This window comes from Helianthus annuus, chromosome 1, assembly GCF_002127325.2.
Source record: "Helianthus annuus cultivar XRQ/B chromosome 1, HanXRQr2.0-SUNRISE, whole genome shotgun sequence".
NCBI classification, from domain to species: domain Eukaryota; kingdom Viridiplantae; phylum Streptophyta; class Magnoliopsida; order Asterales; family Asteraceae; genus Helianthus; species Helianthus annuus.
Window position 1 is genome coordinate 80,404,142 of NC_035433.2, and position 27,483 is coordinate 80,431,624.

Consider the following 27,483-nt stretch of genomic DNA (forward strand, 5'->3'; position numbering starts at 1 on the left):
AATTCATGCATAGGACAAATATGTGACATCATCATGACATCACAATGATGATGTCATGGTGATGTGTAAACGGGAATGGGCCCGCGGCTCTCCGTGCTTCGCGTGTCGAACTCTGGGGCGCACGATGGAGGAATGTGGTGACGTAGGGCTTGAGCTGGACCTAACCGTGTCGAAACCAAGTCGAACTGAGCCGAGTCGAACCGAGCTGAGTTGCGTCCACACAAAGTGTATCAACACCAAGTTAGTGAAAAAGTATAAAAACCTTAGATACGATAAAGGTTGGAGGGACCAAACGTGAGATTTTTCAGTGATTAGTAATGTTGTAAAGTGTTTATAAGATTATAGGAAAAAACACCAAGGTTAAAACTTTGTACTGTATGATGGTTTAGGCCAAACGCCAATGTAAAAAACAATGAGAAACCGAAACTGGCTAAAACCAGATGCATAAATGCAAACATAGTTCCTTAAACGCCACACAAATATAACCAACTTAGTGAAAATGTTAATTGTAAAAGTTGAAGGGTTAAGGAAGCAAATTCTAAAAAGTTCAAAAAAGACAAATTAAAAGTTTTAATTGTGAAAGTGAAGGGGTGTTGGTGGGAAATCTTACTGGCATTTATTTTTTTATTCTTTTTGATATGATTAGATATTATATTAAATGGTATGATACCATTGGATAGATACAATGTGATATTATATACATCTTTTTTTAGTTTTTGTTAGAAAACTAAATGAAAACCAAAAATGAAAAACTATATTTTTAGTTTTTGTTAGATAACCTAACAGCTTATTCCTATATTGAATAAAAGAGTAAATTGATCTCGGTGTTTTAGTGGTTTTAAGTTTAACCACTTATATACAATCAAAAAGTTTAAAGCTTTGCGTTCTTAACGGCCCATATTTTATAATGGGACGATCACCATGAACTCGAAAAGATAAAAAAAATTAATTTTCTTTTTCAATTTTTGTCACCAAGAGATTAATTAGAACTCTACCAGCTTTTTTTTTTAAATATTTTTTCTTTTAGTTTATTTTCAAAAAATCTTATTTTGATGTCTTAGTGTATTTATTGATTTTATTAGATAATTGCAAGTGTTCGTTAATTATCAATTATTTGAAGTTTTTTTATTTTGGTATTAACAATCAATTGGTCTTCAATCTAAAAGACTAGGTTGGCCTTTTTTCAAGAATAAATCAACTCGAATCCAAGTCAAGCCCTTGGTCAAAAATTCGAATTGGTTTAGAATTTGGCTTAAGCTATATGTTTATCAATTTGTACCCAAATATTTTTATCACTCTATACTTCTTTCTTCATTTTCACTTGTCAAATAATTACAAGCATTCTAAAGCCGAAGCAGATGTTAAACCCTTCAATAACTATTTATACAATAAATCTATTATAGGAATCTATTACAAGACATAAATTATAAAAAAGGTGTATCTTTATGGAAAACTTCATATCTTAATCAATCATCACAACCAACTCTCTGAAGTGTCATTAAAACTAATCTTCAAATCTTAATCAATCATCACAAGCTTCTCACCGTTCTGTGCCAAACTAAAAATTTCCGATTCTTGAAGAACACCATCCATGGGAGTCCAAAAACCAGGTCAACAAACCGCATTGTCAGGTCCACAACCACTCGTAGTTGCATATTGTTATTATTTTTGTCGAGCCACACATCGGTTCATGACCACACAATATCACCAAATGAGTCAACCAATTGTTCACCTAAGCTTTCAAGGCGAGTGTTCGGATGAAAGTGTTAACTGCTCTACGTACCTAAGCTTTCAAGGCGAGTGTTCGGATGAAAGTGTTAACTGCTCTACGTTCACGCTCGGTTGAACTCAGACTAAACCACGTGAACAGTTTCCGTCTAAATTCTTTCGTGATGTGCCCTTCACGCTCAAGCTTCCGGAACACCACACAATATTCATTGTTCGGATCCAAGTTACCAGGTCCTTCCCTGAGGGCCAGAACAGGTGTGATACGTACAAATGTCCTATCAGAATCATGGGCCTCGGTACTAGCTGGCCTCTTTCTTGACATCCCAGCCTGGGAGTTAACAGCTGCCACTTCCACATTGGGCCTATGTTGGGCCAAATTTTCTGCTTCATCCCTAGGGATATCTTTTGGAGCAGCTTCGTCATCTACATCAGGAATAGGACGATATTCGTGTCCAGCCCGTTTGACGTAGATGGTGACCCGTCAGCTTTCGAAGTGTTACTTGACCAAATGACCACGCCCACTCAATTGTGGACCTGATATATCATCCAAGCCTCTTCCAACTTCAACCCAAGTTAGTTGTGGCAGCTTCCCAGAGTCTCTGGCTTTAAGTATAGAGTCTGGTTCAGCATCTTTGGCACCAGATGTTCCTTCAATTTGAAGAACAGAGCCTTCTGCATGGAGAAAAATAAAACTTGCATAAGAATTGAAGGGTGGGATGCAATATTCCATAGAGTATGCAATAATTTCGCTGGTATTAACCGATTAAGAGAATAGATAAACTGAAAAATAAATTTACTAACCCGCGCAAGTGTTGAGTGGTGGGATGCAATATTCCATAGAGTATGCAATAATCTTAAACCACTTAACAAATATTTGAAATGCTGCTTATCTGGCTTAAGTGATGAAACAATATCTTTCATTATGTGCTGGACAAGAGGTCTTCCTAGATTTTCCACATTTATCTGAAACATCAAGATGTTTATCACATTTACAAATAGACAGTCAGCAAATTTTATTAATAATTAAATAATTTAAATTATTAAAATTATAATTAAAAAAAATCTACCAACCTCAAAAGATGATCCATTTATAGTATATTTAATGATACCATTCATGGCATCTCTTATTAGCTTGCCAAGATCCTTAGAACTTAATATATGAAGCTTTTTGACAGCAAAAATTAAATCATTTTGCTGCATATCAAAAGTATTCTATAAGTCAGAATATTTGAACATCAATGAGTTAGATGGACTGAAAATCAAACTCTATGACTATTTGAAAACAAATTTAACAATTACATCACTAAAACAATTAATATTTTTTTGAATAAAAATATTTTTTTTCTGTCTTAGCCTATAACCATGATCATGTATAACCTACATACTTTAAACTCACAAAACAAATCATATATCTACCTATAGTTGCTCCTAATTGGTGACTGTAAAAAGAGTGAGTGATGTAACTTATAAGGAAAAGTTTGCATTTGTGTTTTAAAAGTGATTATATGATATTAGTTTAATAATCATAATCAAACAATCAATTAATATGATGATCCATTGATGCTTAAACGTTTGGAAACTTATGAGTTAGCATACCAATAGATAATATGGTCAAATGATAAAATAAATGAGTTCCGAAACACTAATCCAAACATTCCTGTATGACTAATTGTCATGTTCCCATGGTTTTTGAATAAAACAGTGAGCCAAACCAATTGGTAACCATTTTTGATAATTGCATATGTTGGTGCACTTGTGTCTGTACTTTGTCTGTATTCAGTCACGATGTAAACGATGTCCTTAGTAGTCATGTAAGTTTGACCAAGTCAACCGTCCTCCTGGTTTGACTTGGCAAAACAGTTTGTATATGGTTGTCTATGTCGAAGGATAAGGCATCGAAGGATAGTGTAAATCCTACGATGACCACGAAAGATATGCTTCGATGGAAACTAATAGACCTCGAAGGATACACCATCCTTCGAGGTGCTTGTGAATCCTTCGATGGCTTTGACATCGATAGATGATCCTTCGACCATCTATCGGATCCTTCGGTCAAGACAACCTATGCTGGGTGTATATATACCCATGCAATGTGTGTTCGTTAGTTAGAGACACAAGTGACAGAAAGATACGCTCGAGAGATTGAGAGCATTCGAACACACACACACATTAGAGGGTTTGCAAAACTGATTTGTAAACATTGTGCTTGTAATCGGAACCTTTCATTCGCATTAATACAAGTGGTGTTAATCGGTGAATCTTGTGTGTTTGTGTTTGTGCTTGTTTCATCCCGGTTTGCTCACTAGCTAGGATTCCGCACTTGCTAGTGGGTTAGTATAACAAGGTTAAGGTTGAACCTCATCCTCCGAGAGGGACCTACAAGTGGTATCAGAGCCGTGGCTCTTTACCTTGTTTAAAACCGGGTTTGTTCAAGTTCTTGGTGTGTTTGAACACTTGGTTTAGCTCCCGTTTTTAGTGGTTTTCTTGTATTTCTTGGCATAAAAAGGTGTTCTAAACCAACCGGGAGTGTTTAAAAGCGGGTTGGGTAACTTACAACTTGTTTTTACGAAATTTGGCGATTTCCGGCCAAATTCCGGTGTGTTCCGGTGACTGGATTTTCTGGATAAGGTTTTCCTTTTTGGGAATATTTTATTTCAAAATCAAAGTTGGTAGAAAAGGCATGGTCTGTCCATACTCTTTTGCCGAAAGTTGACTTCACCAACCCATCACCTTTTCACCAACCTGTCATATCAGTGTCAGCTGTGTCAGAAGTGATCGAAGGATATCTTTCGATATCGAAAGATCATCTTTCGACCAAGGAAGGCTCGATAGATAATCATCCTTCGACCCATCCTTCGCAGTCAGAAAATTATCCTTCGATACAGGGAATCTAGTTGAAAGATATATATATATTCGAAAGATAAGGATATTTAAATAGTGAATCCTTTGAAATTATTGTTCGAAAGATAAGGATCTTTCAATAGTGAATCTTTCGAAATCTTTATTCGAAAGATAAGGATCTTACATTGTGAATCTTTCGAGATCAGTGTCAAAAGATAAGGATCTTTCATTGTGAATCTTTCGAAGTCTTTCGAAGTCTTTGCTCGAATCTCAACAGTGATCTTTCGAACACTGTTGATCCTTCGAACAAGTCTTGATCCTTCAAACAAGTCTGTATCTTTCAATTCGTGTCTGTTTGAACTTGTAACAGTTTGTGTTTGTGTAGGTCTTCTATTTGTATTTCATCAAAATGAGTTGTACAAGTCCTTGGGACTGGAGTATTGACTCACAATCTAGTCAAGAGCTACCTCTGCTGCAGCTTGGGCAAAAAGCATGTTTCCACCGCCATCAATCAGTCCAAGTCAATGGGCTTTGGTATCCAATCAAAGTCAAAGCATTCAAAATCTTTTGATTAGTGAAAGTGAAACGGGCAGCAACAATCGTCCACCAAAGTTGAATCATATGAACGACTTTCCATCATGGAAAAACCGCTTTCACACGTATGTTCAAGGGCAAAGCACCGATCTTTGGACGTGTTTCATCAATGCATTCAATGCTAATCTTGAGGTTGCGGCGTCCACTTCAGAAGGTTATGCTAACATGCTGGAAAATGACAAGAAGGCTTATGAATTGGAGAAAAAGGCCTTTGCTACACTTACACAAGCACTCAACAAAGATATCTATCATCAGTTCTCCTACTGCAAGACCACGAAAACATTGTGGGATGCCTTAGTTGCTAGAGGAGAAGGCAATGCAGCTACTCGAAAGTCTCGTCATGATTTGTTGAAGAAAGAGTTTGAATCGTTTCAATTTTTGGAAAACGAAACTCTAAATGATATGACAACACGGTTCTATCATCTGATTAGTGAAATGTGTGCTTATGGGGTTGTATCTACTCAACAAGACATGGTGAATAGGTTTGCTGACGCTTTACCTCCAAAATGGAGTTCTTTTATTGAGTTGTTGAAGCATACTGGAACTCTAGACACGGTTAACATCTATGAGTTCATTCAGAAGCTAGAACATAAAAATGATGAAGAAATCAGGAAGGCAAAGCGAGCTCCCGCTCCTCAGAATACAGAAATGTACCTTCCAGGCTTCGATGTTTTGGCAAGATCCGCTGCAGCTCAGCAACCTAAACTGCAAACTGCATTTTTGTCTAACACAAGTTCTCTTCCGTTTCCTCAATCAACTGCTGCTCCGGCTTTTGATCCAAGGTCTTACATTCCCATCCCAACACAGCCACAAGTCCAACCTCCACAACAACAACAGCAGGCTCACTATACAAACAATCCTCAACCACAAAACCCTAACACAATCCGAGTTGATAATTCAAACCTTTCACACCTCAGCATTGAAGTTGCTAAGGAGCATATGGAAATTATCAATACAATGGTCAGTGCTTACTGTGGTTTGGTAGCAGGTCAGCTTGGAAACATCAACATGACCAATGAAGATTATCAACATATCGACAAGGAAGAAATGGAGTTGATGGATATTAAGTGGGCTTTTGCAAGTGCAGTTAGAAGGGCCAAAGACTTCATGGCTCATACTGGTAGAACTTCGTTGGAAGGAAAGGAAGATACGAAGCATGGGTTTGATATTAATGCCGTTACATGCTTCAATTGTGGTAATAAAGGGCACTTCAAACGAGAGTGCACTCGACCAACAAAACAAGGCAATCACAACCCTTTCAGAAACCAGACGAGTACTACAAATGTGAATGCCCAGCAAGAAAACCGTGAAAGGAGGATGGTGGCAGTTAATAACAATCAGGGCCAGCCTGGAACTTCAAATCCAAATCGGGCATTGGCTGTTCAAGCTGATGAGGGATGTGACTGGTCAGTGCAGTTTGGTGAAGATGATCAGAGAAGTGGAACAGCTTGTTATGCAAAAATCATCGAGCATGTTCATAAAGAAGAGTCCTCTGGAAGTGATGACAATTCTGGTTATTCTGGTAGTTCTGATGAAGAAGGCTCTATTTCTGGGGATAATCAGTCTGAGCCTGATGTGAAGGAGGAAGGAGGTGATGATATTCAAGATCTACTGAATGAAGCTAATGAGCTTAAATGTCAGCAATCAATTCTGATTAGGAAGGCGGATACTGCATCAAAGGAAATGGAGAAGTTATTTTCTGAAGATGGAGCTTTTTCTTTTCAAACTGCCTTTATGGCAAACTTTTCAGCCTCTTCTAGTCAGGTAAATTCTGAACCTCCTGCTCCTAGTGTTTGTAAATCATGTGCTGATATGAAGCTTGAATCAGAAAAGCTTCATAGTCATAATCAGAATTTGGTTATTGAACTGTCGAAATGCAAAGAGGCGAACATGGCTTTAACTCGGAATGAAAAAGAATTTAAATCTGTAATAGAAACATTAAAGAAAAATGTGTCCGAGGTTAACAAAGTAGTTTACCACAAGCAAGTAAGTATAAATGAATATATTAACATTGTGGAAGAAACTAAGAAGCAATTAGCCATTGCCCAATGCGAGCATGATGCGATCAAACAAAAATTGGAAAGTTATTCTAACTCCCAATTTGTGCTTGATCACATCATCGATGTTCAACAACCGAAGGGAAATCAGAAAGGCATAGGGTATAAGAAATGTCCGCCCCCCTTGATGAACAACTATACCAAGATGCCTGATGAGGAGGAAATGCCTCGGTATGAACCCAGTGTGCCTCTTGATGTTGAGGAATTTGCTACTGGCCTAGGGTTCAAACCGGACAATTCTTCAAACACATCCTCTAAGGAACAAGAAACTTCATCATCCATGAAGCAAAGTCCTCCAATTATCGAGGACTATGAGACATCGGATGATGAATCAGAAGTGGATGTAGGTGATCAGGATAAATCACTTAACAAGATGAAAGGAGTAGTTATTCCACGAGAGAATCACATTCTTTGTGATCCTGATACTCCTGATGTCCCATCTGTTAAGAAGCAAGTGATTGATCCTGTCAAAGTTGATAAGACATGTGTGTCTACTGTTAAAAGCAGTAATGCGTTGTATACATTGGTTGGAGATAATAAAATCTACTCAGATCACGTTTTTCCAATTAAAAATGTAAATCAATCTTTGATTGATAAAGTCTTTGAAGACAACACAAACAAGTTTTTGGGAAAAACACTTCCGGGAATTGTTGTAACACAATGTGATCCAATTCCTAAGGCTGAGATTAGAAAACAGTTTGGTAATCAAAAATCTTCAACCACTCAACAACCTAGTGCTTCTAATGGTAAACAACCAGTCAAACGAGCTCAAAAGCATAAAGTTTCTCAGATAAAGTCTGAAACAAAAGGAGCTCGATTTCAAAAGAAAGCAAAAGATGTCAAGTTCGTGTCATCCAAGGGTACTGATAAGATTGAAACTTTTGAGAACAAATCTAACACTGATTTTGTAAAACAAGTCACAATCTTAAAACGTAACAGTGATAACAATTACACTCAACGCACAAATGGGTGTGATGAAAGGGCCAGTACCTCGGGTTCCACGAGTTCGACATCTTGTGGTCAATCAAGTTCTCCTAAATTTGTTGAAAGGAGAACATGTTTTAAATGTGGAGAAATTGGGCACATCATCAAAAACTGCCCAAATGCTCCAAAGAATAAATTTGTTGAGAAAGCTCCACCTGAAACAATTCATCCTCAACGTCGGTCAGTTTCACCTAAACATGATAAACGAACTGTAAAAGAACAAGAAACTAAACAACGATGTAAGAACATGAAAACTGTTGAAAAAGCTTTAAAATCTGAAGTTAAAACAGTTCAAAGGGAACCAGGTGTGTCACAACCTGTAAAACCAGAATCTTCAAAAACTGGTAGGCAAAAACGAACTTGGTTACCTAAGTCGGGTGACAATTCAGGGGGAGCAGTTGTTCTTGAAAACCATCAAGAGATTGATATCACGTTTCGTGATGCTCAGGGACGACCCAAGACCACTAAGGCTTGGGTCCCCATTCTCAACTGATGTTTTTAAATGACATGTGCAGGATGTTCTAGGAGGAACTATTAACAGCCACTGGATTGTTGATAGTGGAGCATCCAGGCACATGACTGGCGACTTACGGCTCCTATACGACGTGAGAAACATTAGAGGAGGGTATGTTGCTTTTGCGGGAGACAAAGGAGGATTCATCACTGGAGAGGGAAGTATCTCAAATGGTATGGTGTGCTTCGATAAGATCAATTATGTTAAGCAAATTGATCATAATCTTCTCAGTGTATCGCAAATCTGCGATAAAAAATTCTCTGTGCATTTTGATGATGCCGGCTGCTACGTGCTGAAACCTGGATTCAAAATTCCACAAGAATGGATTCTCTTATCGGCTCCGAGAGTTAATGATCTTTATATTCTCGACATGAGCCAAGTGATTACAACATCTGCACAAGTCACTTGCTTTGTCTCAAAAGCCACGGAAAAGGAGTCTATATCTTGGCACAGAAGAATGGGACACATTCACTTGAGAAAGATGAACCATTTGGTGAAAAATAATCTTGTGAATGGTGTGCCTGTGAGAAGTTTTCATTTACAAGATATCTGTGTCTCGTGCAAAAAAAGGGAAGCAAACAAAGAAGTCTCACCCTTTGAAGAAAATCAACACTGTCAGCATGCCTCTCGAACGTCTTCATATGGACCTTTTTGGACCTATGAAGCACAAGACAACGTTCGGAGATGCTTATTGTCTAGTTGTTACTGATGATTATTCTAGATTTTCTTGGGTATCCTTCATGGCACACAAGAGTCAAACTCCTGGCATCCTCAAGGATCTTCTTACAATGTTGGAGAATCTCTATTCGTTGAAAGTGAAGAGGATCCGAAGCGACAATGGAACCGAATTCAAGAATCAAGTTATGGATGAGTTTTGTACTTCTAAAGGCATTCTTAATGAGTACAGTTCTCGTTATACTCCACAACAAAATGGTGTCGTGGAAAGGAAGAATCGGACGATTATTGAAACTGCAAGAACAATGTTAGTAGAGTCGGAACTCCCTATTCAATTCTGGGGGGAGGCTGTATCGGCTGCATGCTACACGTTAAACAGAGTTCTTACAGTAAAGAGACATGGCAAGACTTGCTTCGAACTCCTTCAGAAAAGGAAACGGGATCTTTCTTACCTAGAACCGTTTGGTGCTCCATGTACTATGATTGAGCCGGATGGAAAGTTTGGAGCAAGAGCTATCGAGGGTTTCTTCCTTGGATATGCTACTCCGAATTTTCGTGTTTGGAATCTGGCTACCAAAAAGATTGAGCTATGGAGTGAAGTGAGGGTTCAAAGGTACACGAGTCCTGTTAGGGCTCCGGGTGATCCGTGGATGTTGGCTATTTGACTCCTTCAATCTGCCAACCTTTGACGAAGAATCAGCAGCGGCTAGGATGTTGTTGGAAAGTGACAACGCTGCTGTCTCGCCTTTGGTTAGACCTATTGTTGTTGACCCCCAAGCTTCTTCGTCTGTCAACAATATGGTTTAAAATGAGGTTTATGAAGATGCTGCTGATTATAATGAATCTTCTGAAGATGATGAATATCATGACGCAGCTGAAGGATCTTCGGCTCCAGTTGCTCCTGTTCAAGGTGCCTCTGTTGATACACCTCATATGCAGAATGTAGACACTGCTGAAGGGAATGCATCCACCTCTACACACATTCCTGTTGTGGAGTTGGTTGTTGATCTTAATCTTAACAATTTGGGTATCAATGCTCGTGTGCCAGAAAATCCTGAAATGAGGATTCATGATACCCACCCCCAGCAAAATATTATAGGAGATGTCCATCGCGGTGTGCAGACGCGTAATCAGCTGAGAAACAACCGGAACGCTGGTTTGTATTCAGCTATAAGAGAATCTGGTCAACAAAATGACTGGTCCTTCGCGTGTTACGTGTCACAAGAAGAACCAAAATCGTGGAAAGAAGCGTTGAAAGACAGTGCTTGGGTTGAAGCCATGCAGGAAGAATTGCAGCAATTTCAAAAGCTTGGTGTTTGGAAGCTTGTTGAAAGACCTGAGAACTGCAAGAAAATTGGCACTCGATGGGTCTTCAAATGCAAGAAAGACGACCGTGGAGTGGTTATTCGGAACAAAGCACGTTTAGTCGTTCAAGGTTTTCGTCAGATAGAAGGAATCGACTATAATGAAGTCTATGCACCTGTTGCACGTCTGGAAGCTATTCGGATCTTTCTGGCTTATGCCTCATTCAAAGGATTCAAGGTTTATCAGATGGACGTCAAAAGTGCATTCTTACATGGTGTGGTTGAAGAAGAGGTGTACGTCGAACAGCCTCCAGGTTTTGAAGATCCTATCCATCCCGATCGGGTTTGGTTACTCAACAAAGCTCTCTATGGTCTTCATCAAGCACCACGAGCTTGGTATGCAACCTTATCCACCTATCTGCTGGAGAACGGTTTTCGAAGAGGTCTTATCGATTGTACTCTCTTCATCAAAGAACAAGATGGAGATCTTCTTCTGGTACAGGTATATGTTGATGATATTATTTTTGGTTCTACTAATGATGTTTTGTGTAGGAATTTCGAGCGCATTATGCAGGATAAATTCAAGATGAGTGCTATGGGGGAAATGACCTTCTTCTTGGGCCTACAAGTGCAACAAACTGAGTCTGGGATTTTCATCCATCAGACTAAATATGTTGGTGACATCTTGAGCCGGTTCCAGATGTCCGATGCAACGCCCATTGGTACCCCACTGCCACAAAATCACGGAATTACTCCAGACTTGAAGGGTGAAGCTGCTAGCCCCTCATACTATCGCGCAATGATCGGATCTCTTATGTACCTCACAGCATCAAGGCCAGACATAATGTACCCAACGTGCCTGCTTGCCAGATATCAAGTCAACCCGAAGGCCTCACATCTTGCAGCTGTAAAAAGGATTTTTCGTTATTTGAAGGGTTACCCTGACACCGGTCTATGGTACCCTAGGGATAATAACTTTGACTTAGTCGCATTCAGTGATTCTGATCATGGCGGATGCAAAATCGACGGCAAATCCACAACGGCTGGATGTCAGTTTTTAGGAAATCGCCTAGTCACATGGCAGTGCAAGAAGCAGACGTGCGTCGCTACATCAACATGCGAAGCTGAATACATTGCTGCCTCAAGTTGTTGCTCCCAAGTTCTTTGGATCCAACAACAATTGCGGGACTACGGTTTTGAATTCCTAACTACTCCTATTTACGTTGATAATTCTGCTGCTTTACAGATCACTAGAAATCCTGTGCAGTATTCAAAGACCAAACACATGGAAATCAAATATCACTTCATACGTGATTGCTTTGAGAAAAGGCTAATCGATGTTGTTAAGGTCCACACCGATGACCAACGTGCCGACCTTTTTACCAAAGCGTTTAAAAATCAAGATTTGACTTTTTATTATTTGTAAACGGCATTAAGGTCAAGCAAGAGTAAAACCAACATCGGAAAATCATTTTTGTAAATATCTTTGTGTTTTAAATTTATCTTAGTTTCTTGATTTTAGGGGGAGTAAATCCAAAAATCCAAAAATCTGAAAATCCAAAAACATCGAAAAATTTCAAAAACACAAAAACAATAGAAAAACAAAAATGAGTTTCCTGGCGAGCAAAAGAGAAAATGATAGTACATCAGTGGTCTATCCAAACCTCTTTAAACCTTAAATGAAAAACGATAAGCAGCTCTATATAAGATGTATCGGTAGGCTCACAATCATTTTAAAGTGTGCAGGGTGATATAAACTTAAATCGACTGAAGACCAGGTGGGAACCATTCATTGGCATATGGTCTTAGTACCGAAATTTCGTTTGATAGATTGCCGAGGTTCTCAGATATTCGGTCTTTATGCTGCTTATCATCTGGGTATCATGGTTGTATCTTTTACCGAAAAATAACGGGGACGCAAGTCTAGATCTTCCATGATACTATACATACGTGTACATATTACATACTGCATACTGCATTCGACCTCAATAAGTGATAAACAATCACATGTCCATATCAAATAAGTGATAAAATATCACATTTATCCGGGAGTCAAGTTCGTCGTCTCTCTGCTGTACGAAAGTACTGACGTGTTCACGGACTTGCTCCTGTGCCCTCATGCATATGAAAATCCAGTTCCTCATCAATAAGTGATTATATCACATAGGGCTTGTTTTCAAATCAAAATAAGTGAGAATCTCACATCATATACGGTCAAACAGATGATAATCGGTATACTCACCGGTAAGATGAATTCTCGTGCATACCTTGATACGGGAATGTGTCGTGATGTGGATGAACACCGGTCGGTAAGTATAAATTATACCTTAACGTATCTCCTAAACATGATTACATCTGATAAGTTGAGCTTAAGTGGACAACAATACCGATAATTGTTATAGGATGCTTATCTTAATGTTAACTAACTGAACAACAGGAGCGTTTGGCATGACCGTACACTGATATGATTCTCTTACCCTCGAAACTCGCAAAAAGAATGTCTGTATATATTTATTTACTGCTTTCAGTCTTTACATTTGAAAAATTCAAAAATACCAAAAAGATTTTATTTCTGCTTTATTTTCGATCGTACGATGTTGGAACTCGAGTCTTCGTTACCTGAAACCTGAACGAAAACCGAATTGACTAAATCTTCATAAACGGTCAAAATTTGCAAGTTTTGAAAGTTAAATCTAAAATTGAGAAATTTATTAAACTTTCAAACTGTCGGACGGTGTTTGATTGTGACATGGTCATACGTGTGTCATTTGTTTATGCTAACTATATTCCAAGCAGTTGTTCTCATTACGCGTTTAGATTTCTTGCATGTGCAGATCCTAAAGGCTAGGAGAACATGGTCGATGACAAGCTTCGGAATAAAGACATGACGTGAAGGCACTCAGATGATGAAGATGTTCGAGCTGCCGCTGACCATCATCAACACCACAAGGATCTTAAGCTTTGAAGATCAAGTCATTCACGAGCATAACTCAAGGGGGAGCTTATGTTAAAGGGGGAGTTTGTCAACACACTTCCTACATGATACGGGTAGTTTGTTGATACACTCTCTACTTTCAAGACGTGAAGACTTTAAAGATCCTCCGACATTGAAGACTTGAAAGGACATCAGAGTTTTGAAGACATGAAGATCAAAGATGATCAAGATCGAGACAAATCTGCAAACATCGAAGAAGATCGAGACAAAGCTACAGCCAAGGGGGAGTTTGTTGGTGCACTTGTGTCTGTACTTTGTCTGTATTCAGTCACGATGTAAACGATGTCCTTAGTAGTCATGTAAGTTTGACCAAGTCAACCATCCTCCTGGTTTGGCTTGGCAAAACAGTTTGTATATGGTTGTCTATGTCGAAGGATAAGGCATCGAAGGATAGTGTAAATCCTACGATGACCACGAAAGATATGCTTCGATGGAAACTAATAGACCTCGAAGGATACACCATCCTTCGAGGTGCTTGTGAATCCTTCGATGGCTTTGACATCGATAGATGATCCTTCGACCATCTATCGGATCCTTCGGTCAAGACAACCTATGTTGGGTGTATATATACCCATGCAATGTGTGTTCATTAGTTAGAGACACAAGTGACAGAAAGATACACTCGAGAGATTGAGAGCATTCTGTCCAGGAACACACACACACATTAGAGGGTTTGCAAAACTGATTTGTAAACATTGTGCTTGTAACCGGAACCTTTCATTCGCATTAATACAAGTGGTGTTAATCGGTGAATCTTGTGTGTTTGTGTTTGTGCTTGTTTCATCCCGGTTTGCTCACTAGCTATGATTCCGCACTTGCTAGTGGGTTAGTATAACAAGGTTAAGGTTGAACCTCATCCTCCGAGAGGGACCTACATCATATCGAACCGTTACTTGCTTAGCTTTTGATTTGGTTTCATATTTGGACGTATTGAGCCTTTTTATGGTATAACATATATATTCTATATAGAAATGAGTTTGGTAGACTTGGATGATTGAATAATGATGCTTTGGTTGATTGGTTTGGCTTAAATAGACAATCAATTTCCTAAATTAATAGGTAAACCAAATATAAATTTGAAAATTAACATAAAAAATGAAAAAAAAAACAACAGACTATTAAGGCAAACCGAATACCCAAATGGCCAGATGAAAAATTAAAAATCTAAAAGTCAAACTTTGGAAATAAATACTTTTTTAAATAACCTCTCAATATATAACCATAAACTTTATAAAAAAACCTCTAAAATTAAGCAATTAACAGGTCAACCTTTTTATTAACCCGATCATTCCGGTATTACATGTTTGATAAATGGGCTATTCTATAAACCCAATCGTGCCCGGCTTTACATGTTTGATAAATGGGCTATATTATGCAACCCGAAATCTTATTATTTAATTGTTGTCCATGTGTCTCCGTGTTCACATGCCGACGGCTTATTGTTTAAACTACTAGTAACGGTTTTTAATTTCAAAAACAAAAACCTTGACATTTTTAACAGAACCATTACTAACGGTGTGGTTCCAGTTTAGTTTTATAGTTTAGGCTTTATTGGCCCTTTATTTAAAATGAATAGTATATAAAATAAAAGTGCAAAAATTGAAGTTGTCCAAATTTAATCAAGTTGTTCGTTTTTTTCTTAATACAAACATAAAATAGGTTGCCAAAAAATTAGATGTTTAGAAAAGGTTGTCCATCCAAAATAACCAGAATAAAAGGTTAATCTGAAATAGCTAAACAAAGTTTTAAAAGTTGTGTAGCATTCAAAGCTTAAGAGAAAATACATACCATTATAACTAAACTTAAGATAAAATACAAATACATTATTAAATATAATATGAAATAACAAAACCGATCTATAAAACCAAACTGATGACCAGTTTGCACTTGTGGTCTTTCATGGTTTATAACCGAACTATGAACATTCCTAGTTTTAACCCAGTAAGTAATTGTCACGCAAATTTATACCATGGTTTTTTATAAAAATAAAAAAAAAACATATCTTATTCAAAACTGTACTTCATGACTCTCTTCTTTTATTGAAGATGAAAAAAATAAAATCCATTAATCGATAAACAAACTAATAAAAACATTACTCACCGGTGTAACCTCTTTCCAGCATAGTTCCACCACCTTTTTAGCCACCATTTTATCTTTTTATTAGTAGAACCTGTTGGTGCACTTGTGTCTGTACTTTGTCTGTATTCGGTCACGTTATAAACGATGTCCTTGTTAGTCATGTAAGTTTGACCAAGTCAACTGTCCTCCTAGTTTGACTTGGCCAAACAGTTAGAAATATGTATCTTGTCTGGCTCGAAGGTTGAGGATCGAAGGATATTTTATATCCTTCGATGATCTCGAAAGATGATGCTTCGATGGAGATGGACCTCGAAGGATATACTATCCTTCGAGGTATGTATAGATCCTTCGACAGCTTTCTGATCGAAAGGTAATCTTTCGATCAGCATTCCTGATCTTTCGAGGAGATTAACTTCGATAGATGATCCTTGGTGATATCTATCGGATCCTTCGGAACAGACATGCTGGGCTGGGTATATATATACCCATGCAGTGTGTTGTGTTTTTTTTAGACACTTAGAGACAGAAACACCCGAGAGATAGTTGAGAGCATTCTGTCCGAAACACACACCTTGAGAGTTTGCAAAACTGATTTGTAAACATTGTGCTTGTAACCGGAACCTTCATTCGTATTAATACAAGTGGTGTTAATCGGTGAACCTTTGTGTGTTTGTGTTTATACTTGTTTCATCTCGGTTTGCTTGCTAGCTTGGATTCCGCACTCGCTAGTGGGTTTGTATAACAAGGTTTAGGTTCGTCATCCTCCGAGAGGGACCTACAAGTGGTATCAGAGCCGTGGCTCTTTACCTTGTTTAAAACCTGGTTTGTTCAAGTTCTTGGTGTGTTTGGATACTTGGTTTAGCACCCGTTTTTGGTGGTTTTCTTGCATTTTTAAACTGAAAAACGAGTTCTAAACCTTTCGGGAGTGTTCAAGGTTGGGTTGGGTAACTTAAAAATCTGTTTTTAAGTAACTTGGTGTTTTCCGGCCATATCTCCGGTGTGTTCCGGTGACCGGACCTTCTGGATAAGGTTTGCCACTTTGGGAAATTTTATTTGAAAGTCAAAAAGTTGGTGAAAAGTCGTGTGCAGAACATCCCTTCTGCCGAAAGTTGGTACACCAACCAATCACCTTTCTCACCAACCTGTCACCTTTTGTCAGTTGTGTCAGTGTGATCGAAGGATATCCTTCGAAGTCGAAAGATCATCTTTCGATCAAGGAAGGCTCGATAGATAATCATCTTTCGACCCATCCTTCGAAGTCAGAGATCTATCCTTCGATCCAGGGAGATAGTTATTCGAAAGATAAGGATCTTTCAAATTGTGAATCTTTCGAAATAATTGCTCGAAAGATAAGGATCTTTCATACTGTGAATCTTTCGAAGTCTTTCGAAGTCTTTGCTCGAAACTCAACAGTGATCGTTCGAACACTGTTGATCATTCGAACAAGTCTTGATCCTTCGAACAAGTCTTGATCTTTTTATTCTTGTCTGTTTGAATTTAACAGTTTGTGTTTGTGAAGGTTTTCAATTGGTATTCATCAAAATGAGTTGTACAAGTCCTTGGGATTGGAGTTTGGACTCCCAATCTAGTCAAGAACTAACTTCTGCTGCAGCTTGGGCAAAAAGTATGTTTCCTCCGCCATCAATCAGCCCAAGTCAATGGGCTTTGGTATCCAATCAAAGTCAAAGCATTCAAAACCTTTTGATTAGTGAAAGCGAAACGGGCAGCAACAATCGTCCACCAAAGTTGAATCATATGAACGACTTTCCATCATGGAAAAACCGCTTTCACACGTATGTTCAAGGGCAAAGCACCGATCTTTGGACGTGTTTCATCAATGCATTCAATGCTAATCTCGAGGTTGCTGCTTCCACTTCAGAAGGTTATGCCAACATGCTCGAAAACGACAAGAAGGCTTATGAATTGGAGAAAAAGGCATTTGCTACACTTACACAAGCACTCAACAAAGATATCTATCATCAGTTCTCCTACTGCAAGACCACAAAAACATTGTGGGATGCCTTAGTTGCTAGAGGAGAAGGCAATGCAGCTACTCGAAAGTCTCGTCATGATTTGTTGAAGAAAGAGTTTGAATCGTTTCAATTTTTGGAAAACGAAACTCTAAATGATATGACAACACGGTTCTATCATCTGATTAGTGAAATGTGTGCTTATGGGGTTGTATCTACTCAACAAGACATGGTGAATAGGTTTGCTGATGCTTTACCTCCAAAATGGAGTTCTTTTATTGAGTTGTTGAAGCACACTAGAACTCTAGACACGGTTAACATCTATGAGTTCATTCAGAAGCTGGAACATAAAAATGATGAAGAAATCAGAAAAGCAAAGCGTGCTCCCGCTCCTCAGAATACAGAGATGTACCTTCCAGGCTTCGATGCTTTGGCAAGATCCGCTGCAGCTCAGCAACAGCAACCTAAACTGCAAACTGCATTTGTGTCCAACACAAGTTCTCTTCCGTTTCCTCAATCAACTGCTGCTCCGGCTTTTGATCCAAGGTCTTACATTCCTGTCCCAACACAGCCACAAGTCCAACCTCCACAACAACAACAGCAGGCTCACTATACAAGCAATCCTCAACCTCAAAATCCTAACACAATCCGAGTCGATAATTCAAACCTTTCACACCTCAGCATTGAAGTTGCTAAGGAGCACGTGGAAATTATTAATACAATGGTCAGTGCTTACTGTGGTTTGGTAGCAGGTCAGCTTGGAAACATCAACATGACCAATGAAGATTATCAACAGATCGACAAGGAAGAAATGGAGTTGATGGATATTAAGTGGGCTTTTGCAAGTGCGGTTAGAAGAGCCAAAGACTTTATGGCTCGTACTGGTAGAACTTCGTTGGAAGGAAAGAAAGATACGAAGTATGGGTTTGATATCAACGCCGTTACATGCTTCAACTGTGGTAATAAAGGGCACTTCAAACGTGAGTGCACTCTACCAACAAAACATGGCAATCACAACCCTTTCATAAACCAGACGAGTACTACAAATGTGAATGCCCAGCAAGAAAACCGTGAGAGGAGGATGGTGGCAGTTAATAACAATCAGGGCCAGCCTGGAACTTCAAATCCCAATAGGGCTCTGGCTGTTCAAGCTGATGAGGGATGTGACTGGTCAGTGCAGTTTGGTGAAGATGATCAGAGAAGTGGAACAGCTTGTTATGCAAAGATCATCGAGCATGTTCATAAAGAAGAGTCCTCTGGAAGTGATGACAGTTCTGGTTATTCTGGAAGTTCTGATGAAGAAGGCTCTGTTTCTGGGGATAATCACTCAGAGTCTGATGTGAAGGAGGAAGGAGGTGATGATATTCAAGATCTACTGAATGAAGCTGATGAGCTTAAATGTCAGAAATCAATTCTGATTAGGAAGGCGGCTACTGCATCAAAGGAAATGGAGAAGTTATTTTCTGAAGATGGAGCTTTTTCTTTTCAAACTGCCTTTATGGCAAACGGTTCAGCCTCTTCTAGTCAGGTAATTTCTGAACCTCCTGCTCCTAGTGTTTGTAAATCATGTGCTGATATGAAGCTTGAATCAGAAAAGCTTCATAGTCATAATCAGAATTTGGTTATTGAACTGTCGAAATGCAAAGAGGCGAACATGGCTTTAACTCGGAATGAAAAAGAATTTAAATCTGTAATAGAAACATTAAAGAAAAATGTGTCCGAGGTTAACAAATTAGTTTACCACAAGCAAGTAAGTATAAATGAATATATTAACATTGTGGAAGAAACTAAGAAGCAATTAGCCATTGCCCAATGCGAGCATGATGCGATCAAACAAAAATTGGAAAGTTATTCTAACTCCCAATTTGTGCTTGATCACATCATCGATGTTCAGCAACCGAAGGGAAATCAGAAAGGCATAGGGTATAAGAAATGTCCGCCCCCCTTATGAACAATTATACCAAGATGCCTGATGAGGAGGAAATGCCTCGGTATGAACCCAGTGTGCCTCTTGATGTTGAGGAATTTGCTACTGGCCTAGGGTTCAAACCGGACAATTCTTCAAACACATCTTCTGAGCAACAAGAAACCTCATCATCCATGAAGCAAAGTCCTCCAATTATCGAGGACTATGAGACATCGGATGATGAATCAGAAGTGGATGTAGGTGAACAGGATAAATCACTTAACAAGATGAAAGGAGTAGTTATTCCACGAGAGAATCACATTCTTTGTGATCCTGATACTCCTGATGTCCCATCTGTTAAGAAGCAAGTGATTGATCCTGTCAAAGTTGATAAGACATGTGTGTCTACTGTTAAAAGCAGTAACGTGTTGTATACATTGGTTGGAGATAATAAAATCTACTCAGATCATGTTTTCCCAATTAAAAATGTAAATAAATCTTTAATTGACAAAGTCTTTGAAGACAACACAAACAAATTTTTGGGAAAAACACTTCCGGGAATTGTGGTAACACAATGTGATCCAATTCCTAAGGCTGAGATTAGAAAACAGTTTGGTAACCAAAGATCTTCAACCACTCAACAACCTACTGCTTCTAATGGTAAACAACCAGTAAAACGAGCTCAAAAACATAAAGTCTCTCAGATGAAGTCTGAAACAAAAGGAGCTCGATTTCAAAAGAAAGCAAAAGATGTCAAGTTCGTGTCATCCAAGGGTACTGATAAGATTGAAACTTTTGAGAACAAATCTAACACGGATTTTGTAAAACAAGTGACAATCTTAAAACGTAACAGTGATAACAATTACACTCAACGCACAAATGGGTGTGATGAAAAGGCTAGTACCTCGGGTTCCACGAGTTCGACATCTTGTGGTCAATCAAGTTCTCCAAAATTTGTTGAAAGGAGAACATGTTTTAAATGTGGAGAAATTGGGCACATCATCAGAAACTGCCCAAATGCTCCAAAGAGTAAATTTGTTGAGAAAGCTCCACCTGAAACAGTTCATCTTCAACGTCGGTCAGTTTCACCTAAACATGATAAACGAACTGTAAAAGAACAAGAAACTAAACAACGACGTAAGAACATGAAAACTGTTGAAAAAGCTTTAAAATCTGAAGTTAAAACAGTTCAAAGGGAACCAAGTGTGTCACAATCTGTAAAACCAGAATCTTCAAAAACTGGTAGGCAAAAACGAACTTGGTTACCTAAGTCGGGTGACAATTCAGGGGGAGCAGTTGTTCTTGAAAACCATCAAGAGATCGATATCACGTTTCGTGATGCTCAGGGACGACCCAAGACCACCAAGGCTTGGGTCCCCATTCTCAACTGATGATTTTAAATGACATGTGCAGGATGTTCTAGGAGGAACTATTAATAGTCATTGGATTGTTGATAGTGTAGCATCCAGGCACATGACTGGCGACTTACGGCTCCTATACGACGTGAGAAACATTAGAGGAGGGTATGTTGCTTTTGCGGGAGACAAAGGCGGATTCATCACTGGAGAGGGAAGTATCTCCAATGGCATCGTGTGCTTTGATAAGATCAATTATGTGAAGCAAATTGATCATAATCTTCTCAGTGTGTCGCAAATCTGCGATAAAAAATTCACCGTGCATTTTGATGATGCCGGCTGCTATGTGCTGAAACCTGGATTCAAGATTCCACAAGAATGGATTCTCTTATCGGCTCCGAGAGTTAATGATCTTTATATTCTCGACATGAGCCAGGCGATTACAACATCTGCACAAGTCACTTGCTTTGTCTCAAAAGCCACGGAAAAGGAGTCTATATCTTGGCACAGAAGAATGGGACACATTCACTTGAGAAAGATGAACCATTTGGTGAAAAATAATCTTGTGAATGGTGTGCCTGTGAGAAGTTTTCATTTACAAGATATCTGTGTCTCGTGCAAAAAAAGGGAAGCAAACAAAGAAGTCTCACCCTTTGAAGAAAATCAACACTGTCAGCATGCCTCTCGAACGTCTTCATATGGACCTTTTTGGACCTATGAAGCACAAGACAACGTTCGGAGATGCTTATTGTCTAGTTGTTACCGATGATTATTCTAGATTTTCTTGGGTATCCTTCATGGCACACAAGAGTCAAACTCCTGGCATCCTCAAGGATCTTCTTACAATGTTGGAGAATCTCTATTCGTTGAAAGTGAAGAGGATCCGAAGCGACAATGGAACCGAATTCAAGAATCAAGTTATGGATGAGTTTTGTACTTCTAAAGGCATTCTTAATGAGTACAGTTCTCGTTATACTCCACAACAAAATGGTGTCGTGGAAAGGAAGAATCGGACGATTATTGAAACTGCAAGAACAATGTTAGTAGAGTCGGAACTCCCTATTCAATTCTGGGGGGAGGCTGTATCGGCTGCATGCTACACGTTAAACAGAGTTCTTACAGTAAAGAGACATGGCAAGACTTGCTTCGAACTTCTTCAGAAAAGGAAACCGGATCTTTCTTACCTAGAACCGTTTGGTGCTCCATGTACTATGATTGAGCCGGATGGAAAGTTTGGAGCAAGAGCTATCGAGGGTTTCTTCCTTGGATATGCTACTCCGAATTTTCGTGTTTGGAATCTGGCTACCAAAAAGATTGAGCTTTGGAGCGAAGTGAGGGTTCAAAGGTACACGAGTCCTGTTAGGGCTCCGGGTGATCCGTGGATGTTCGATTATGATGGACTATTTGACTCCTTCAATCTGCCAACCTTTTACGAAGAATCAGCAGCGGCTAGGATGCTGTTGGAAAGTGACAACGCTGCTGTCTCGCCTTTGGTTAGACCTATTGTTGTTGACCCTCAAGCTTCTTCGTCTGTCAACAATATGGTTCAAAATGAGGTTTATGAAGATGCTGCTGATTATAATGATTCTTCTGAAGATGATGAATATCATGATGCAGCTCAAGGATCTTCGGCTCCAGCTGCTCCTGTTCAAGGTGCCTCTGGTGATACACCTCATATGCAGAATGTAGACACTGCTGAAGGGAATGCATCCACCTCTACCCACATTCCTGGTGTGGAGTTGGTTGTTGATCTTAATCTTACCAATTTGGGTATCAATGCACGTGTGCCAGAAAATCCTGAAATGAGGATTCATGATACCCACCCCCAGCAGAATATTATAGGAGATGTCCATCGCGGTGTGCAGACGCGTAATCAGCTGAGAAACAACCGGAATGCTGGTTTGTATTCAGCTAAGAGTCTGGTCAACAAAATGACTGGTCCTTCGCGTGTTACGTGTCACAAGAAGAACCAAAATCATGGAAAGAAGCGTTGAAAGACAGTGCTTGGGTTGAAGCCATGCAGGAAGAATTGCAGCAATTTCAAAAGCTTGGTGTTTGGAAGCTTGTTGAAAAACCTGAGAATTACAAGAAAATCGGCACTCGATGGGTCTTCAAATGCAAGAAAGACGACCGTGGAGTGGTTATTCGGAACAAAGCTCGTTTAGTCGTTCAAGGTTTTCGTCAGATAGAAGGGATCGACTACAACGAAGTGTATGCACCTGTTGCACGTCTCGAAGCAATTCGAATCTTTCTAGCCTATGCGTCGTTCAAAGGATTCAAGGTTTATCAGATGGACGTGAAAAGTGCATTCTTACATGGTGTGGTTGAAAAAGAGGTATATGTCGAACAGCCTCCAGGTTTTGAAGATCCTGTCCATCCCGATCGGGTTTGGTTGCTCAACAAAGCTCTCTATGGTCTTCATCAAGCGCCATGAGCTTGGTATGCAACCTTATCTACCTATCTGCTGGAGAACGGTTTTCGAAGAGGTCTTATCGATTGTACTCTCTTCATCAAAGAACAAGATGGAGATCTTCTTCTGGTTCAGGTATACGTTGATGATATTATTTTTGGTTCTACTAACGATGTCTTGTGTAGGAATTTCGAGCGCATTATGCAGGATAAATTCGAGATGAGTGCTATGGGGGAAATGACCTTCTTCTTGGGCCTACAAGTGCAACAAACTGAGTCTGGGATATTCATCCATCAGACTAAATATGTTGGGGACATCTTGAGCCGGTTCCAGATGTCCGATGCAACGCCCATTGGTACCCCACTGCCACAAAATCACGGAATTACTCCAGACTTGAAGGGTGAAGCTGTTAGCCCCTCATACTATCGCGCAATGATCGGATCTCTTATGTACCTCACAGCATCAAGGCCAGACATAATGTATCCAACGTGCCTGCTTGCCAGATATCAAGTCAACCCGAAGGCCTCACATCTTGCAGCTGTAAAAAGGATTTTTCGTTATTTGAAGGGTTACCCTGACACCGGTCTATGGTACCCTAGGGATAATAACTTCGACTTAGTCGCATTCAGTGATTCTGATCATGGCGGATGCAAAATCGACGGCAAATCCACAACGGCTGGATGTCAGTTTTTAGGAAATCGCCTAGTCACATGGCAGTGCAAGAAGCAGACGTGCGTCGCTACATCAACATGCGAAGCTGAATACATTGCTGCCTCAAGTTGTTGCTCCCAAGTTCTTTGGATCCAACAACAATTGCGGGACTACGGTTTTGAATTCCTAACTACTCCTATTTACGTTGATAATTCTCATGCATTACAGATCACTAGAAATCCTGTGCAGCACTCAAAGACCAAACACATCGAAATTAAGTATCACTTCATATGTGATTGCTTTGAGAAAAGGCTAATCGATGTTGTTAAGGTCCACACCGATGACCAACGTGCCGACCTTTTTACCAAAGCTTTTGACAAATCTAGATTTGACTTTTTATTATTGGTAAACGGCATTAAGGTCAAGCAAGAGTAAACCAACATCGGAAAATCATTTTTGTATATATCTTTGTGTCTTTTAAATTTATCTTAGTTTTTTTGATTTTAGGGGGAGTAAATCCAAAAAAATCGAAAAAAAAAACATCGAAAAATTTCAAAAACACAAAAACAATAGAAAAACAAAAATGAGTTTCCTGGCGAGCAAAAGAGAAAATGATAGTACATCAGCGGTCTATTCAAACCTCTTTAAACCTTAAATGAAAAACGATAAGCAGCTCTATATAAGATGTATCGGTAGGCTCACAATCATTTTAAAGTGTGCAGGGTGATATAAACTTAAATCGACTGAAGATCAGGTGGGAACCATTCATTGGCATATGGTCTTAGTACCGAAATTTCGTTTGATAGATTGCCGAGGTTCTGAGATATTCGGTCTTTATGCTGCTTATCATCTGGGTATCATGGTTGTATCTTTTACCGAAAAATAACAGGGACGCAAGTCTAGATCTTCCATGATACTATACATACGTGTACATAATACATACTGCATTCGACCTCAATAAGTGATAAACAATCACATGTCGAAACAAATAAGTGATATAATATCACATTTCTCCGGGAGTCAAGTTCGTCTCTCTGCTGTACGAAAGTACTGACCTGTTCATGGACTTGCTCCTGTGCCCTCATGCATATGAAAATCAAGTTCCTCATCAATAAGTGATTATATCACATAGGGCTTGTTTTCAAATCAAAATAAGTGAGTATCTCACATCATATACGGTCAAACAGATGATAATCAGTATACTCACCGGTAAGATGAATTCTCGTGCATACCTTGATACGGGAATGTGTCGTGATGTGGATGAACACCGGTCAGTAAGTATAAATCATACCTTAACGTATCCCCTCGCCATGATTACATCTGATAAGTTGAGCTTAAGTGGACAACAATACCGATAATTGTTATAGGATGCTTATCTTAATGTTAACTAACTGAACAACAAGAGTGTTTTGGCATGACCGTTCACTGATATGATTCTCTTACTCTCGAAACTTGCAAAAAGAATGTCTGTATATATTTATTTACTGCTTAACTTTTATTGTATTATTTTAAACAGTTTCGTCGTTTGGTGCATATCAGCACGACATTAGCGGTGATGTCGTTTGATAACACTCAAAGGATATTAAAATTGTTGTCTTTTAATTTATTCAAAAATACCAAAAAGATTTTAGGTGAGTTTTAATATAAACTTTATAAAAGCCAAAAAGATTTTATTTCTACTTTATTTTCGATCGTACGATGTTGAAGCTCGAGTCTTCGTTACCTGAAACCTGAACGAAAACCGAATTGACTAAATCTTCATAAACGGTCGGAATTTGCATGTTTTGAAAGTTAAATCTAAAATTGAGAAATTTATTAAACTTTCAAACTGTCGGACGGTGTTTGATAGCGACATGGTCATTCGTGTGTCATTTGTTTATGCTAACTATTCCAAGCAGTTGTTCTCATTACCGTTTAGATTTCTTGCATGTGCAGATTCTAAAGGCTAGGAGAACATGGTCGATGACAAGCTTTGGAATGAAGATACGACGTGAAGGCACTCAAAAGATGAAGATGATCGAGTTGCCTCGGACCATCATCAACACCACAAGGATCTCACTTCATAAAGATCAAGTTTTTCACGAGCATAACTCAAGGGGGAGCTTATGTTAAGGGGGAGTTTGTCAACACACTTCCTACATGATACGGGTAGTTTGTTGATACACTCTCTGCTTTCAAGACGTGAAGACTTTGAAGATCCTCCGACATTGAAGACTTGAAAGGACATCAGAGTCTTGAAGACATGAAGATCAAGGTCAAGACAAATCTGCAAACATCGAAGATCAAGACAAAGCTACAGCCAAGGGGGAGTTTGTTGGTGCACTTGTGTCTGTACTTTGTCTGTATTCGGTCACGTTATAAACGATGTCCTTGTTAGTCATGTAAGTTTGACCAAGTCAACTGTCCTCCTAGTTTGACTTGGCCAAACAGTTAGAAATATGTATCTTGTCTGGCTCGAAGGTTGAGGATCGAAGGATATAAAATATCCTTCGATGATCTCGAAAGATGATGCTTCGATGGAGATGGACCTCGAAGGATATACTATCCTTCGAGGTATGTATAGATCCTTCGACAGCTTTCTGATCGAAAGGTAATCTTTCGATCAGCATTCCTGATCTTTCGAGGAGATTAACTTCGATAGATGATCCTTGGTGATATATATCGGATCCTTCGGAACCACATGCTGGGCTGGGTATATATATACCCATGCAGTGTGTTGTGTTTTTTTTAGACAATTAGAGACAGAAACACCCGAGAGATAGTTGAGAGCATTCTGTCCGAAACACACACCTTGAGAGTTTGCAAAACTGATTTGTAAACATTGTGCTTGTAACCGGAACCTTCATTCGTATTAATACAAGTGGTGTTAATCGGTGAACCTTTGTGTGTTTGTGTTTATACTTGTTTCATCTCGGTTTGCTTGCTAGCTTGGATTCCGCACACGCTAGTGGGTTTGTATAACAAGGTTTAGGTTCGTCATCCTCCGAGAGGGACCTACAGAACCGAAGAGAAAAACACAAAAAGAATATTAGAAAAAATGCACATTTGATTGATTAAACAATAACAATTTATGATTCTTGACAATTAAACAGCATAAACCCTAGATTACCGTCTACAAACGAAAAATAAACAAGAAATTACTGACAAAATTACATCAAAAATCAAAAGATCTTTGTAAGATAATTACGGAGCATTTTAAATCTTTGTGCATTGCTATTTAATTAAAATGTTACTTGTTAGAAGGATTCCAATACAAAAACACATGTTTTCAGGTTTATTCATCGATCAAATAAGGATTCCAATACAAAAAACAACTGTAGATATTTAAAAAAGGTTAATCAGAAATGTCATTTTTTGGGTTAGTTACCTGCATTCGCAGATCTCATTCCTATGAACAATCACCATGCTATCAAGATAAAT

At 39.0% G+C, this 27,483-nt stretch overlaps 1 protein-coding gene across 1 annotated transcript; it reads right to left on the bottom strand.

Annotated features, from left to right (window-relative positions):
- Positions 1 to 2,184: 2,184 nt before the first annotated feature.
- On the bottom strand, positions 2,185 to 27,483 carry LOC110937283. The gene is made up of 5 exons (XM_022179682.2): positions 27,431 to 27,483; positions 15,793 to 15,845; positions 2,800 to 2,922; positions 2,530 to 2,691; positions 2,185 to 2,400 (listed from the first exon to the last, which is right to left on the bottom strand). The coding sequence occupies exons 1-5, from the start codon at positions 27,447 to 27,449 to the stop codon at positions 2,302 to 2,304; spliced, it is 456 nt and encodes a 151-aa protein (XP_022035374.2). The 5' UTR covers positions 27,450 to 27,483; the 3' UTR covers positions 2,185 to 2,301.